A 17,975-nucleotide genomic window follows, 5' to 3' on the forward strand; every position below is an offset into this window, starting at 1 on the left:
AGTAAAGATTTTATAGTAGAGGCAGTCATGAGTTTATTAAAGCTTGATCCAATTCCCAAGGAAGCTTACAGCAATCTCTCAAGCGACTTCAATGGGGGCTGGACTGGGCCTTTAAATAAGTCTACTTATTTTTACCAAAATATGTGAAATTTCCCATGGAAATCTGTCATGGCCCTTAGAATCCTTGTGGCAGAAGATGCCTCAGATTCTTTCTCTGCTTCCTTCCTATTTTTTAATGATTTATTCAGTGCATAGTGAGAAAAGCTTCCTAACATTCCCTAAAAATAATTGTTTTCAAGCACAGATAATTTGTTTTAATGTGTATAACATGAGGAAGACACCAGAATAATCCTTATAGAGCATCCTCTTTACAATACAAGTCTTCAAAAATATGACAACATAGCAGACATTAGATAATGCTGGTACAAATCCAGCCTCTAGGCCAAATCGAGCCATGATTTGGATGAAACAAATACCTTTTGAAGGTATAAACAACAATTTACATTTAACATTTAAAGTCTTGAAGGAAGCCTGTTCAGTCTTCCATTTTTACATGCAATCCCCATTGCTCCTTGAATTGCAGGAGATACGGTTCTTGGTCTACTGATGGCTCATCAGACGCCTGCCTCTTATAGAGTTTGGACAAAAGCCCCTCTTTAGCAGGCTGATCACACACTTCATGCTCAAATACTTCTTCATGTGCATCACTCTCAAAACTGGACAAAGTAGGTATATAAAGTCTTCCAGTATGAGGATCCCAATCTACTAATATGGTCTGTTCATCCTCCTCTTCTACCTCCATTGTCCCAGTTTGGTCTTGGAGGCTCTGTGTTATTGTTCTTAACTGGGGACAGTAAGACTGTCCTATTTTTTCAGTACCCAAATCAAGCTGTGGATCATCCAGTAGTTCCTCTGGTGCAGCAGCCTCCTCCTTCCAATTGAGTTCTTTTAGTTTCTGCACCGAACACATGTCTGTAACCTGCACATCAAGCTGGGGACAGTATGACTGTCCCATTTTATTGTCAGCGAAATCCCTCAAAGTGATCTGTGGCTCATCTAGCAGTTTTCTTGGTGCAGAAGACTTCTCTGCCAAACCACATTCTTTTAGCTTTTGCACAGGAAAAAGGTCTGCAGGCCTCACATCAAGTTCATACTCTACAACCCCTTCATTTCTTTGACCCAAAGCAGAGTGGAATCCATGTTGGCATATCCCATAGCGCTCAGAGTCAGGTAAAATTTTCACATCTTCAGAAGTATCAACCATGTGTTTCACTTCCAGTGCTCTTTTCAGAGGCTTATCATTGACTCTGCTTTCGTCATGAATGGAACTGCAACTGTGGCTGGTCCTGCCTATTAAATTAACGGTTTCCTGGGAAGTCTTGTACTCACCCATCATATTAATAGTGATGAAGTTAACCACTATTTTTTCAGAAGGGATAAAAACCCTTTCATCACATTTATCGGTGTAGTGCAATACCTGGAACAGAAAGACATTTTGATTAAAAAAAAAATACAAGCAATACCATCTAACTGCAACTTATTTGGCATCTACTTTTAAAATGTACCATTAGGTCCCATCTGGTCAGGGTTCAAGAGGAGAGGAAGGGAGAAGTACAAAATGGCCCACTCTCTTTAAGCAGCGACAAGAGGAGCTGTAAGTCCATTGGTAGGGTCATTCAGAAAGCTTCCATCTTAAGGCAAAGTTCGCAGTGCATTCAGTAATCAGGCTCACCTTCACATTGGAAGTTGTGGGTTCAAACACTGGACTGAGGGTCCAGAGATTTGTGTTCTACTTTCGGCTATGCCACAGAGTGCATTTGTGACCCTGGGGCAAGTTACTTCACCCTCTATGCACCTCCATTTGTAAAGGATTGCAAAGTACTAGTTAAATAATAGCTGTACTTAGGTTTCTTCCAGTTTGAGAGATATCACTGGTGTCTACCAGCAACCCTCATTTTAAGTACAAAGAACCTCTCTCCAATCAGCAGACCCTTTCAAATGCAGTAAGTGCAGCCACTGTAAATAAAATACACCCAGGGTGAAAAAAAACCCCAAAACCAGAAATCATGAAGCTGCCTTTTTTATTGTAAAAGTGTAGCACTTTAATGCTCAGTAAAATGAGAGACTAATACCACTAATCTGAGAAAGGTGTAGTGTAGCACGAAAGCTGTTCCAGAAAGTTCTCCTAATGCTCTTCAGTTCTGACTTGAAACATCTTGGTTATTCCACCTCCCCATGGCTGGAGACTCCCAATCAGGAGAGGAGTTTGCAGATGTGGCAAAATGGTGGTTGGGATATGGACTAATTTTCACTTGTTACTTAAGTCATGATTTTAACTCAGATGTTGAGAGGTGGAGGCTGGAGAAGATGTACCTTCATGGGGCCTGGCCACAGCAGCAACTCTGAACTCCCCTGAGTGCAAAGCCTGCCCTACGCTAGTGCCAATGCCAGTTCTGGTCTCCCCAGATGAAACTAGCTCCATATCAGAGGAAGGGAGTGGCCCAGTGGTGGTCCAAAACCAGCGCAATGGTTGCACTGCCCCATGGTTGAAAGTATCGCACCCTCCTGAGGCACAATCCCTGCAAGAACTCTTGTAAGATGCTGCACCTACAGCACCAACCCTGCCATGGTGCTGTAGGTTTAATCCCATCGTTCTCTCTACCTCCTTCAAACCCTCCATGCCATCCTCTGTCACGGAGAGAGAGTTAACATCACAAATGAGAGCTGGTCCACACTGCAAAGGTAGGTTGGCTTAACTATGTGGCTCAGGCCTGTGAAAAATTTCCCACCCTGTGAGATGTAGTTAAGACAACCTAAACCCTGTGAAGACACCGCTAGTTGACAGAAGAATTCTTCTGTTGACCTAGTTACCATCTCTCGAAGAGGTGGATTTACTACAGCAATGCAAGAACCCCCCTGTCGCTGTAGTACATGTCTACACTACGGTGCAACTGCAGCTGTGCTGCCATAGCATTTCTAGTGTAGACATACTCTGAGTAAGGTATTTTTTTATGATGGTGCATCAGTGTTTGTGCAACTTGCTGTGCAATATCTAGGAGATAAAGTTCTTCTTTTAGGGATTAGAAATGAAACCTCCCACACCCCACCCTATTCTTTTAAAGATATTTTTTTAAAAAAAAATTGTTAACATAATAAAATGAAAGAGAAAAACTTGTAAATGTTTTTACATACATCTTTGGGCTATCTAATTAGTAGTACAGTTGGATGCTAGTAGAATAATATACAAAAGCAGACCTAACTGAGATTGTACTGATTTGAAATATGCTAAAGTTGAAAGTTAAGTAATGTGCCCAGTGCAGACATGCTAAATCCTCCAGAAACATAATTAAACAGTGAACTGGAGTAATATCTAGTAATTCTCCAAGACAGCATCACTATTTAATTTGGTCTTGACTTTTTGCATTTTTAATTCTCTTCTCTATTTGGTGATGAATTAATCCAATTAATAATTTTTGCTCATTGAATCCTCTCCATAGATCTCCCTGGGTAAATATAGAAATCTTGCCCTCTTACTAATGGCATTTGCCTCAGTGCACCTTAGTCCTTGCTTACAGCAATGACCCTTTCCAAGACTAAGAGAATAGTTCCATTTTGATGTTCAGTAACTTTGGGCATCTTTTTAGGAAAGACTGCCAGGCTGTCATGCCTAACACAGGCACAGCTGTTAATATAGGAAATACAGAAGAATGAGTAAAATTAACACCCAGCATGTGATGCTCTTTTCTTGATATGAGTGGGACTTAAGGCACTGATCCTGCAATATATGGCATGCAGGCAGGCTGTAACGCTCACATGGAGGCTTAGTGAATTCAATGGGGCTCTGCATAGGTGCAGTGTAAATGGCAGGACTGGGGCCTTAGTGAGTAAATGAGGAGCACTTACCAGGTTAGCCGGATGCTTTTGCTTGCTGACATGAATATACCTGTGCACATAATAGCCTGCCATAGAGATAATGAGGCCTGTTAAGATGATGGGCAGAATACATCCAAATACGATTGTTATAGTCTGCTCTACTGTTGGGTCTGTTAATAAAACAGAAGTTATTGCATTATGTAGTTTACTTCTTAATATTATGAGCTGTCCCAGGCACCTGTCACGCTGCTGTCTAGATGGAGGATGTGAGTGTGCTGCATTCAGGGATTTTTGGCATCTGTAGGGGATGAAAATGGTGACATTTGATCCAGAGACCAAATTTTGATAATTCCACTTGTCTTTGCAGGTGGAACTAGCTAACCTAACTCACCCTCACTGTGAGAAAAAATGCCTATTGAAAGAACAGTATTAATCCTGATTTCTCTCGGATACAGAACCCCTTTTCTTCCGAGAAAGGATTGTTTTACCCAAAGACCCCAGCTTCATGCAGCAGAGCTGAACAGTCTGCTGTGTTTCCTGCTGCTATTGGTGTAGGCATACTCCTGAATGCTCTGGATTTGAAGACTGGGTGGGTAAGGAGGGAGAGAGAAAGAGCGTGCACGCACACAAACGGATTCCGGAATCCATTAAACTGCAACAAAGACCATAGGGCTACCGGGGGAAAGAGAATAGAAGGTGATGAGCTTTATGCCCTGAGGAACAGCCTGCTCACAGATGAAGTCATGTCATGTGAGCCCCAGTCAGTAGGACCACGTGTGTTTTGCAGCCAGGGAAAAACATTTTGGGAGATTCTTCATCAGTACAATGGATCAAAATCTGGTGGGGGAAGAAAGAAGGGGAAACTTTCCAAAATCAGGACTGCTTCTTTCATTTGGCACCCTAGGCAGTTCTTACCTGCACCTGTTCTAGAATTTTCCCTGTTTTAACAAGACATATAACTGTGATAATCTCAAACTCTGATCTAAGTTTCATTCTCTTCGCATGTTGCAGATTTGTACATACCTTTCAGAGTAGCAATGCAATGTTCTTTGGAAAATCCACTGAGCAAAAGTGGTGTTGTAACATATGTCTGTACATTGACACAGTAAACTGTATTGGATTCCAACCGGGGCACAACCAGTGTATTGTTTTTAACAGAGAAGACCCACTAGAAAAAAGAAGATGGTAACTTTTATTTAGAGCCTACCCTAAAACACAGATGATGGATTTTATTAAAACAAATAAAAACAACTTGGAAAGAGCAACATTCTAACCATTATTGTGAGCTAGACCATGAATCCTAAATTATTTCCATTTTTCTGAACACTAATGAAAACAGAATTAGTTATTACATTACCTCATCTGAGCATTTTACCTTCTATTTAATGTAATATTCTGTAACGTTACTGACCAATTCCCCCTTTACAGAAAGGAGAGAAAATGGAACACTACTAGCATATACTCAGATGGATATTGTGATATACAAGAAACATCTCTCTGGTCTTTCTGTAGGGCGTCCTAACAAGGTCCAATAAGGTTACATTTAGTTTTCATTTTAGGTAAACTCATTGAGGCCAACCCTGCTTCTACCAGAGTTAATGAGAGTTTTAACTCTGACTTAAATAGGAACAGAATGAAGCCCTCTCACCTCTCTATGGGCCTGGAAAGCTGGACCTTTATTGAACAGCACTGGTGGAGTCCCACTATGTTAAAAAAGCAAACTGTGACGTCAGAGGAAAAAAGGCTGCCAAGAATGTCTCGCCATAGTTCATCTGTGGAATAACTCCAGCTTTTAGGCATTTTAAAGAAACAGCATTATATTAATATGGAGCAGCTGATAGGGTAGTATAAAGAGTCATGGGTGTAGATTGGTAACCGTAGTCATGAATGGTGAATCCACAAGTGAATTATGCAGAACAGCTCAAATGAGTATTAATAGAACCTTCACACTACACCTTTTATTCTCTACGTGCCACATGTTACAGGAAGACTGCTTAAGACACGTGTTCAAGTTTTACAATACATTTTTTAAAATTAGGATAAGAGTTTGTTAAACTCTGCTTGTTAAACTAGGTGCCCGATTTTGGAGGCAAATTAAAAATAGCGATTACATGTAAAACAGCCGCAAAAGAGATCTAAAAATAACTTTCCTATATATAAAATTGTTATAGCGTCATTGGCCAATATTTTGGCACTTTGCAGGGCTTGCACCTAATGATGTCCCCTTTGAAAGTTGGGCATCTCCCCTCTCCAATGATATAATGCACCTGTTTCTAGCCCTGCAAAACTGTGAGAAATTGGACCTGGCCAGTAACTAAATTTGCTTATCCTGCACTTCATGGCATTGTAATTTGGAAGAGGTGTGAGTGTGTGTATGTAGGGAAGAGGGGGTGGTAGAAATATTTTTATAGCAAGTCATTGTTTTTTCTTATGTGCCTGCTTGAAGCTGCTCCATGATTTGGAATATTAGATTGAATCGGGTGAGATGGATTGGTGGGCAGTGTTCAGATGTGGTGGTCAAAGGATGTGGTTTATCACACAAGTTTTACAACCAGATGTGTGGCATTGTGACGGTGTGGACTAGACCAGAGGGAGGCTTCAGGGTCCTGCCACACTTGTCCCAGGAAAAGAGCAGTGGAGAGGTCCTCCAAGCAGGCTAGAGTGGCTGCAGAGAAAGCAGCCAATCAGGGTTCAGGAGGGCCCTATAAAAAGGAGCTGTAGCGGCAGAGACAGACAGTTTCCTGCTGGAGTTAGAGGAGTGCAGATGGTGCTCCTGGCTGGTTAAAGGAAACTGCAGGACAACAGACAGCTCAGTGGTAGTATGGACTGGAGAGCTCCTGGCTGGCTACTAGGCCTGAGCTTAGAAGAGCCCTGAGCTAAGGGTAAGGCATGAGTGAAGGGTGGGGCTGCAGGGAAGTGGCCCAAGGAATTGAAGGCAGTTTTGCTAAGGGGATGTGGTAGTGCACAGCTGCTATTCTTAGAGTCCCTGGGCTGGGGGCCTGGAGTAGTGGATGGGCAAAAGGCCTACATTTGGACAGCAGTAAGCCCCCAGAAGGAAGTAAACTGTCAGGAGGCCCTGGTGGAGAGCTAGGACCAGAACAGACTAAGAGGGCAAAACAATTGTCTCTGAGGAGGAAGCCCTGGGGGTACGGCCTGGTACCAGGACCAGGACTGTTTAAAAAAAAAGATGATGCATGTGGCCAGAAAGGGGCATCAGCGAGAGGTGGGTGCCATGCCTTTACAGGCATGTGCAGAATTATATTTCAATAAATGTGTTAGCATATAAGCCTGTTTGTCAGCCTGAGATAGAATTTTGGGTTTGACTTTTTGATATTCTTATATCTTGTACTACTATGTGTGAAGAACAAAGACACTGTGTGTTGCATTTCCCACAACCAGATGGGGCTTTTGGTACAATGAGAAGAAATAAGGGATAGAGCAGTTAAAGTATTACAGGGTATGGTGGGAGTGTAATACATGAGCGTACACTGGAAGGCTGCCTGGCTCTTCTCTCAAGGCAAGGTCAAGCAACCAGTTGGGAGGGGCAAGCGGGAACTGGGGGGGGGGGGGGGGGGGATAAAACACTAAAAGACCAAAGAAATGCCTGTCCCTGACCTTAGCACAACCTGCACTTCGGAGTTCTGGTCTTCCGCTTTCGGTCTGCGTGACTAGAACCAGGGGAGAGGGTGAAAGAAAAGCCCTCTAACAAAATGAAGTAAACCAGCTATGCTATTACTTACAGTGCAAGTTCCATAAACATGTGAAAAGATTTAATATGTACTGTTCTATCGCCTTTTCAAGCTTACCCTTTTCTTTGTTTTTTTGTTGAGTACAGACACATTATATTGCAGGCCAGAGTAGACTTGATACAAAGATATAGATTCCTCTTCAGGGGTTCTTTTCCATTTCTCAGGAGCAGTCAGAACTATTGATATGGATTTTTCAGTGGAAGACACAGTAACTGCTGGTGGATCAATTTTAGCTGGAAAGATAAGTTTATATACTTACATAAAGCAATTTCAGACAGCAAAGGTAAATTTGATATGACTACTATGATATTAAAATTTCCTAAACTGTGGATGATATTAAGTTTCATTATAGATTTTGGGGACTTAACTGTAACTTAGAATAATTCCTTTTATATTGTTAGAAATGCATTATCTGGATAAGCAACTAAGCCTTAATATCAACAGTGTGGATACTACTGGATTGGGAGTTTGGGTTAGGAATCCTTGTGCCTAGCAGACTAAAAAGCCTTGAAATTTACGACTTGACTTATGTCAATGTGCATAAGATTTCAGCTTGCTAAAATGAGCTAAGTTACTGGGAATTTCTGGAGAGCACTCAGATTGTCTGTCTGGCGCAGATGAGAGACACGGCATTATATGTTATTGTTATGGACGCTGCCTGGTTAGTAGGAGCTATAATGGAAAAGTATTATTATGGACTGCAGAACATTTTTTCTTCTTAACGTGTTCTCCAAACCATACATGCACTGTTGCCAGCTTTTCAAGTAGAGTGAAGTATTACCATACCTTCAAACACTGGCCACCTGTTATTCAGCACATAGTAGATATATTTCCAAACATACTTAATATGCAATTGGCATAGAAACTCAAATTCTTATCAGATACACTCCAACTAGTTCTGCCAATAGCAAAAACAGTTTTGACATGCTAGGAAATAAAAGTTTCTTCCTTTGCACTTGAGGATGAGCATGCAATGTTAATGTTTCATGATGTAATCACAGCTATGAACCCCTAACTTTATTGTCTTTCCTTACTATCAGTGAGAGGATTGAACCGTGCAGTTTCTGTCCATCTGGAACAGTTGCCACTGAAAAAGGCTTTTACACTTGCATAGTATTGGTCTTCGTGGTTATAGGTTTCATTGGAGAGGTCACACCGTGTTCTACTGATGTTCTTGCATTCTGACTTTTTAATCCATTTACCTATGCCGTATCTGCATGAGAGAGAAAAGAGAGCTGAACAAGAACCATGGCCAGAAACATAGTAGTCACCTGGTAAACTGCACATATGAAGAACAGAACTTTCTGCTCCCAAATCTCAGGCAGCTACCATTTGTATTGATGGAGATTTCCCAGTAGCGGGTTGTAATTACTACGGGTTTACATCTTCTTTATAAATCAGTGCAATACAATTACTTACCTGCCATCCACCAGAGGGCAGTAGTGAACATACACACTAGTTTACAAGCTATATTCCAGAGATGTAATTAAGGGTGTGTCATTGCTCCCCTGACAAAATCCCTATTTTAAGGGGTTATCATTTGGATGCAAAACACATAAAAGAAATATGTTTATATGACTACAAAGTTCTGCTCCTTGGGTCCTGTTTGTCAGTCTGGTTGGGCCATTTTGTTCCCGAAACCCAGCTTAGCCAACCACTTGAGGATCTCACTACACTGAGGGAATGCTGATGCTACAAAGGCCCAGACTCAAAAAGGTACTTAGATGTCTAAATGCCAGATTTAAGTGCCAAAGTCTGTTTTAGGCGGAGATTCACAAAACTCCCACCAAACCCTGTAGGTGCCTAAACTGACTCAGTGCCTCAATTTTCAGGGTAAAAGTTCCCTGGATGCCTACATTTCTGCCTTTGAGCGCACACACTGCCACATTCCTCTAGGCATCCAGATGCACATTTGAGAGGCTGTCTACCGGATCGGGTCCCATTCAAAAATCTGGCTGCTGGAGGAGCTTATGGTGCCGGCCTTGCAACTTTTAGCACAGTGGTTAGTACACCCAGCTGGGATGTGGGAGACCCAGGTTCATAGGTGCTGACTTTGTGGGTACTTTGGGGCTGGAGCACCCACAGGAAAAAAAAAGGTGGGTGCTTAGGACCCACTGGCAGCCGCCCTATCAATGCCTCTCCCTCCCCTCAGTGCCTCCTGCTCGCCGGCGGACCCTGCTGATCTGTGCCGCCCCCTCCCTCCCAGCGCCTACTCCTCCCTCCCAGCGCCTACCGCAGATCAGCTGTTTTGTGGCATCAGGAGGTGCTGGGAGGGGAGGGGGGAGGAGCGAGGGCGCAGCGTGCTCGGGGAGGGGGAGGAACTGGGCAGGGAAGTGGTAGGAAGAGGCGGGGTGGGGGCGGAGCAGGGGTGGGAAGAAGCAGGGTGGGGGTGGGGCATTGGAGGAAGGGGTGGAGTGGGGGCGGAGCCGGGGGAGCACTTCCCGGCAGATTAGAAACTCGGCGCCTATTCCCAGGTTCAATTCCACGCCTCAGGCAGAGGGGGAGAAAGGATTTGAACTTGGGTCTCCAATCTCTCTAACCATTAAGCTCTGGCATATTCTGATAGGGATCTCGGTCAGTCTCTCCTGTTGAAGCTCTTCCACATATTTAAAGAGCCATTGGGCTGGGGGGGGGGGGGAGGAGAGAATGGCTGTAGCCTGGTGAGCATCACAACACCTAAATACCTTAGTGACTCTAAGACAAGAAGCCTATGCTATCCCTCCAGCTAGCACAGAAAGCCAGGCCAAAGGAAAAGGGGCATGGCATGGATTCTCTTATGCCTTGTTGCTGGAACAACTCCTGGAAGCCTTTAGCAAAAGGCTTAAGTACAGCAACTTGCAGGTGGTCTGAATTTGGCTTCATGTTATGACAAAGTTATTACAGTAAGGAAGGGGTAAAGTCACTTAGTAGCAGGGGGGTAAGACAGAAGCATTGTCCATCATCAATATTATTCAAGGGCCAAATTCTTCCGCCATCATTCACATTGAATAGTATCTTACTACACAAGTGGTAACGGTGCTTCTTAATGTGGGTAAGCATAACCATACTATGGCCCTAAGCCACATTTTTAGTCATTCTGGGTCAGATATAATCCTTCACAGATAAAGGCCTGATTCTGATCTCACATATATTGATTTTACACCAGCATAATTCCATTAATTTCAATAGAGTTACCTCTAATTTCCAAGTGTACATGAGATCAAATTTGGGCCCTTAGAAAATTCCAAAGAACAGGCACATTCTACCTTCCATCAACTACCATATCCCATGCACTAGTGTTAACAATTTACACAGTTCCTCTATGATTTGGATCCAGCCTCTCTATGGCACAATGTCCCTTCATCCCTTCATCTCTTATCTCCGCAATGCCCCCATAAACTCTTATTTTATACCCTTCACATATTCTGTCCTCACACTTCCTTTAACTGAGTCTATACTAAGTAATAACAAAATACATAGTTTCAATTATTTATTTTTATTTACATCTCCAAGCCCTGATTCATTCTCAAAATTAGTTTTCCATCCCTGCCTTTGCATAAAGGTGCCTTTAAATAAGCTACCAGAAAGGGAAAAGAGACAATTGGCAAACTTACATCAAATACTTCACCTTATAGAGTACTCCCTCTCCTAGTTCTTCTGGTGGTGACCAGTGCAGGATATTCTTCAGGTTTTTAGATTCAAAATGGACATTTCTAGGACTGGGCAAAGAACAGTACAGTTCTGCTGGAAAAGAAAATTAAAAAGGAACAATATCACTAAGAATCGCAAAAGACATTTGCTCCAAAGCAAATTTGTTTATTTATTTATTTTTTTAAAGAAACCCTAAAATGTGCAACATTTTTTTTTTCCTGCCAAAAAGCAGAGCTGTATTGGTCATGAAACCTGGATTATTTTCTGAGTTGTCTCATAGGAACTGGATCACACAAGAGGTCCACCTAGTCCAGTATCCTGTCTCTGATAGTGGACAGCACCAGACATTCAAAGGAAAGTGTAAGAACCACAGAGTATGCACATGTGGGATAACCTGTCCCTCCTACTAGATCTCACTCTAATCTTTAATAGTTAGAAGATGGCTTAAACCCTGAAGCAATTATTTCAACCTATTTGCCAGGCAGGCTTACTGTTCTGTAATCCTCTGGAGCCATTTTAACCCCCCTGGAGCCTTTTTAAAAATATGGGTTACAACTCATTCTGGCTCACTGAAAAATACAGGTTAGAGAGTTTTTTCTTTTATTTGCAGTCAGCTATTTCCCAAAATAATATTGTGTGTGTGTTTTTTAAGAGCTCTGTGTAACTCAAAAGCTCATCTCTCTCATCAACAGAGGCTGGTCCAATAAAAGATATTATTTCACCCACCTTATCTCTCTAATTGTTTGCTTTTGTGAAACAAAACTATTCTACCTGAAGCCTGTGTGGAGAGTTCCTATGTAATAGCAGCCTTTCTTGGTTAAAAGAACATTGTTTTGAGTCATGCTGCTGCATACCCTTATCAGAATACTGCTGTAGACTACGATCTCTTATTTTATTTTTATTATTACTACTGAGACAGGCGTGATCCAGAATTGTCGGCTTCTAGTGTACAGTTGCTGTGATAGTAATAATTTTGTTACGTTATTACCTTTAACATTACTCGCTGACACTTTGTCTACACTGGAGCTTCATGGGCAAAACTTCAAGTGTTTTACCTCCTCCGCCCCCACCCGAACAACAAAAGTTTTGCCGACGAAAAGCGCCGGTGTGAACAGCACTTTGTCGGCAGGAGTGATCTCTGCCCTGGGGCTGCCCAGCTGATAAAGCTGCTGCAGCTCGTCGGGATGGAATATTTTTGTTGGCAGGAGAGCTCTCTCCTGCTGACAAACAGCAGCTACACAGCCGTGTCGCTAAAAGCTGCGTAATGCAGACACAGCCTGAGGTTACAGTCAAGATTCTGATCTTACTTACACAGGTGTAGAGCTGTATATCTCCATTGACGTCATTTATGTCCCAGACATAAATCCGACCCTATATTAGCTACAGGAGTGTTACTCAGCTAAATTACTACTCATTGAGCCAGTTCTTGAAATAAAGGATTAAACAAGGAATTTAGTTTTGGTCTAATATGGGCCTCAGTTCAGCAAAGTACTTAAGTAAGTGCCCAACTTATAGCATATTTCCATGTCAATGGGAAATCTCACATGCTTACATTCCTTGCTGAATTGGGGCCTTAATGAGGATATCATAACCAGGGGCCAAACCGTGCACCCTTTACTTACAACTCAATCCCATGTGCCTCCTGCTAGGAGTATTGTTTGACATCACTGGAAGCTGAAGGCACTCAGCAACACTTAGGATCAGGCCTGAAATTTCTGAAGTTGGACAACAGCACAACTGTCTTCTTTGCATTATCTCTTGTCATAAGTATGAGGCTACAAGAGCATAAGAGGGAATTAAAAAAGGGAATCTGTGGCCACTCTGGACTTTTCAAGGCCCCCTAAACCCATCCTCTAGGGATGTAGTTGTAGTTCTTCTTTAGCTGAACAAAGAACCAGAGGAATGAGGAAGTAAAACATTATAATGTAATGAACAACAGGAACCTAACAGAAGGGTTAGTCCTTGTGGTGAAACCTGACCTTGTTACTGCCTTAAATGGCCTTAAAGAATTATTTGAAGTTTATTTCAGTATCATTAAAATATTTATTCTCCAGATGTGTAACACTTAATTACAATTGTGGCACTGGTCTATAAATCAAATCAATGTCACCACTGGTCCCTTAACTGACTTCTCTCACCTTAGGATTTCCTAGGGCCAAACTGTAAAAACGAAAGTAGGAAATACTTTCTAAAAATCAATCTGAGAATATTATATTGTTGCAATTCTACTGGGGCAGAGTTAAGGTTACTGCTTTTATTTGAAAGAGACTTTCCGGTTTAGGGTGGAAATATAATCTTAACTCTGAATTTTCTAGTCTTCAAAATATATATAAACATTTTTGAAAGGTAATATACAGTCAAAACACTGGTATGTGCCTGTATGCTTAACTTCGCCTTATAAATATCCTCCACAAATTTCTTGATTAATGTAGCCCCTTTTGGCCTGAACGGTAAGCCAATATTTGGTGCCTTGCACGATTGTTGCAGATAGGTAGAGAAATTAATGATATGAGTTATGTATTTCTTTGGTGCAATCCTGTATATTTACAAAGAATGTACACAAAAGCCAAGTACCCTTAATGCAGTAGAAACAAACCAACAGCAGGCAGTTTCCTGGCTCTCTCTTTCCGAGTCTGCCTCTCTAGTAATTTCTGTGCCCAAGAAGCGTCTCTGCTCCCTCTCAGGGCCACACTAGGGTTGCCAGGTGCCCAGTTTTTCACCAGAAAGTCCAGTCGAAAAGGGAACCTGGCAGCATCTGGTTAGGTGTACTGACTGGACACCTAAAGTCTGGTTACGGAGGGTGGGGGGCACCGAGTCATCAACCTGCACCAGCCCATGCTCAGCTGGAGCTGCCTCCTACCTGCATCTCGTGGGCAGGCATGCAGGCTCTGCATCAGGCTGCAGCTCTGGAGCAGAGGGAGCCCAGCAGGGTGGGGAGAGGGAGAGGATCCAGCTACGAGGAAGGGGAACGGGGAAGAGCAGCAAGTGACAGGGGGAAGGGAGTGAGTGAGTGAGCAGAGGCGAGACCTTGAGGGAAGAGGCAGAGCAGGGGTGGGATGTCAGGGGAAGAGGCAGGGCAGGAGCAGGGCTTCGAGGGGAAGACACGAGGCAGGGTGTGATTGTCATCAATTAGAAAGCAGGCAACCCTGTGTTACACTCCTGACTGCTTAGCTTGCTTTCTGCTGGCTGCTTCTTGCTTTTTTGTCTCTCACACACATATCTTACAGATACATGAGCTATAGGATTATTAGGCAACCACTCCCATAGAAACCCCTCTTAATCTTCTAGGGTTACCTTTTGCTCAGGCCTTGTGTGGTGGCTTCTAATGTTTCCAGCGTTCTCACAACATAAAGAGGCAATTAATTGCTCCTTCCATTTAGCCTGAAAGAAAGGTGCTTAGGACACTAGAGTGACCAGACAGCAAATGTGAAAAATTGGGACGGGGGGGGAATAGGAGCCTATATAAGAAAAAGACCCAAAAATCGTGACTGTCCCTATAAAATCGGGACATCTGGTCACCCTATAGGACACCCACTTGTATTTAGCAGCTCTGTGTTCTTATAGATCAAAGACCTGCTTGATGGTTGCCATTATCACCTTCCAGCATAATAAGAACAATCAGGGATGACCTGGTTTGGACAAAATAATCATCACAGGTAGATTTTTGAAGATACTTAGGTGCCTTACTCTCATTGAAACTCTACCTCTCAGTCACAATTGGCCCTAACCCTCTTATTGAAAATGCCCATTTCCACCCTCCACCTTCCCCTCATTGTCTGGTGCTCAAACCCCAAAGTCCCCAGCTTCTCTCTACCTTTGAAGATCATAGTGGAGCCCATCAGGCATGATACAGTCATAGGCCAGGTCTACACTATAAATGTACATGGGTTGAACTACATCGCTCAAGGATGTGAAAAATCCACACCCCTTGAGCAACGCAGTTCTACTGACCTAGCCTCTGGTGTAGACAGCCCTATGTCTATGGGAGGGCTTCTCACCTTGACATAGCTACTGCCTCCCATGGAGATAGATTAACTATGCCAACAGGAGAAGCTCTCCCTTTGGCAGAGTAGCATCTTCACTGAAATGTTACAGTGGCTCTGCAGCGTTTTAAGTGTAGATCTGCCAGTAGTTGTGCTGTGCTACTGTTTCTTTCACATTTCCCAGCACTCTGATGCATTCTTGTTAGGTCGCATGTCTGATGGCGAAGCTCCACAGCACACAAGATTCCAACAATCAAATGCTACTTGCCCTAGGTCACCCTGTCAGAAGCACAAAATGCACTCTGCATGGGTGGCATGTCCAATAGGCTGGGGAAGGCTGTGCCTCTCCAAACAGCCCTGCATGGTCCTGCCCACGCTCCCCCAAAACCCCCTCCTGCTTGCCCTTTCCCCCTTGGCCCCAGCCCAGGCAGGCTTCTCCTCTTCAGTGCTGGTGGGGCTGGGGCTAGGGCGGCCAGGACTTGGGGTGGCTGGGGCCGCCCAGCGCTGGTGGGTCCTGGGGCCGCATCGCCCAATGCTGGGGGTGGGGGGAAGGGGCTGGAGGTGCTGGGGCTGGGGGGCCGCACACCCTGTGCTTAGGGGGTTAACGGTTAAAGTTGGTTAACGGTAAGCCCAATGCTTACCGGTTAATCGTTTAACATTTTACATCCCTACAGAGGATCAGAAATTATATCCAGATGAAAAGGAAAAAACCTCCTGACCAGGGGAACCAAAAAAGCTGCACAAAACTGGAAAGAATGATTAATATGCGAGATCTGCATCAAAAACACCAATATACATATCACTGCAAAGAAAAAAAAACCAAAGCCAGCAATAAACTAGCTTGCTTGCTAAAGACCATCACACAAGCAGGCTACCTCACTGCAGTGAAATGTATAAAGCTAAGGCAAACTCTCAGCAAAAACAGAACCAGTGACCACAAACTAGAACTGAAAATTGGGAAGCAATCTTACAAAAGAGCAATTGTGCAACCTATGTAACAAAGGACAGATTGAGAGACAGAGGCACTTTTCACTCCAATGCTCAAAATATGAGGAAGTGCAAGAAAGGGATTTTCTCAAATTACCTGGAGTCAGGTGTCAGAAGAGACTTCTCACTAAAAAGCTATGAAGAAAAACTTTGCCTGACTCCAGAAGAAAGACGGCAGACATGGCATCAGACTGTGAATCAACCTGCCACCAGATCATGAATGGATGCCATTGACAAACAGACACCGGGGATCAGACTCCAAACATGGTATTAAGACCTATCCTAGGTGGGTTGTAAACAAGTTTGACATATCCCAAGGGGTCAGCTAGTCTTTTAAATAGCATATTTTGGCAACACTTGTATACTTGTCATGCCAATAAAGTCTCATTGAATTGCATCAGATAGAGGAAATCAGTTCTTGTTGCAGACACAGGCGATACCAAAACCTATGGAAGTCAAGCATCTGAATTTTATTTGCCTTCCTGAACTTTTCGGAGGTTCATCACTACATGAAAATATTTACATTTTCCCAGCATATTTATACAGCAGATCTGAGGCACGTATTTGTTTACTACACTAAAATATCTTTAAAAAATATACTAAGTGTCAAGGTGGGGGTTTCATTTCACGTTTTGCTTTCCTCCTCCCTCCGGTGTGGTTTCTGTGAAGTGAGGAGTACTCAAGACAGAGACATTGCCTCATCTGCTGCAGGCGATCTCAGTGAGCAAAACCCACAGAACTTGCAAGAGAAGGGCTTTTCTTTAAAGAAAGTCGCACTCCTGCTCCCCTTGAAGTCAATGAGAATTATACCATTGACTTGGAAGATGGAAAGATTAACTTTAATTTACACATTCAGGTAATGCACTGGATTGGGATTCAGGAGATCTGGTTTCTATTCCTGTTCTTGGCCCTGTCCATATATGCCATCTAAATTAATACAACAGTGCCATAGGAAAGTCTATAGTAATCTAATTTACAATTATATTCCAAGATTTCTATTGAAGTTAATTAGCATATATAACTCATTCATTAGCTGCTTATTTCAGTTCCTGTCTTTAAACACACATGTTGAGCTCAATTACACCAGTGAGAATCAGGAGTAAATCCACAGATTTCAATGGGGTTGCCTGCATAACCAAGATCAGAAGCTGGTCATATACTCAACTTGACCAGATTCAGTACATACATAAAAATGTTCTATTTCATAGGAAATGTCTGCAATGACCTTTATCACTTTCCATCATAATAAAGCCACTTTCTGTATTTCTCTTATGAATGAAGAAATTTGGAGCTGCTACTACAGTGCAGTAGAGACTGTGTCTCCGTGTTTGTACAGCACTCAGCACAACAGTCCCTGACGGTGAGCTCTGGATAATGATACTATAAATATTAAGTCATAATACCACCTTACATTTCAGGACTCTAAGGCATAAATGAATTAGAAGGGAAGAACAAATACAGAATAATAAATTTAACCACATCAAACAACAGTCAAACAATGACCTTAGAGTAAGCTACTGCAGAATTATTTAAAATAGAGGGACTAAACTGGAAACCTCCCTTTCTCAGGTGTGCAGTCCTTAAACAAACCCATTGAAGTCAATTAGACTACTCCCATGAGCAAGGGTTTGCAGAGCAGGCATATAATTTGAAGTTGCTTTTCTTTACATGAGATTTTGTTTGGTCTAGAAAGCTGGTTAGCTTTAATTACAGGTCACCACCATTTTTGCACTATGCTAGAATCATATCTTTT

At 42.7% G+C, this 17,975-nt stretch overlaps 1 protein-coding gene across 1 annotated transcript in view; it reads right to left on the bottom strand.

Moving 5' to 3' along the window:
- Window positions 1–535: 535 nt before the first annotated feature.
- Window positions 536–17,975, bottom strand: part of IL20RA (interleukin 20 receptor subunit alpha) — a 34,501-nt gene continuing 17,061 nt past the window's right edge. The window contains exons 2-7 of the mRNA XM_065401885.1: window positions 11,216–11,345; window positions 8,657–8,835; window positions 7,680–7,855; window positions 4,897–5,041; window positions 3,904–4,043; window positions 536–1,477 (exon numbers count right to left, since the gene is read on the bottom strand). Of these exons, the coding sequence (XP_065257957.1) occupies window positions 536–1,477; window positions 3,904–4,043; window positions 4,897–5,041; window positions 7,680–7,855; window positions 8,657–8,835; window positions 11,216–11,345 (1,712 nt within the window). The remainder of the gene's footprint in view (window positions 1,478–3,903; window positions 4,044–4,896; window positions 5,042–7,679; window positions 7,856–8,656; window positions 8,836–11,215; window positions 11,346–17,975) is intronic.

The sequence above is a fragment of the Emys orbicularis genome, chromosome 3, assembly GCF_028017835.1.
Source record: "Emys orbicularis isolate rEmyOrb1 chromosome 3, rEmyOrb1.hap1, whole genome shotgun sequence".
In the NCBI taxonomy this organism is placed as follows: Eukaryota; Metazoa; Chordata; order Testudines; family Emydidae; genus Emys; species Emys orbicularis.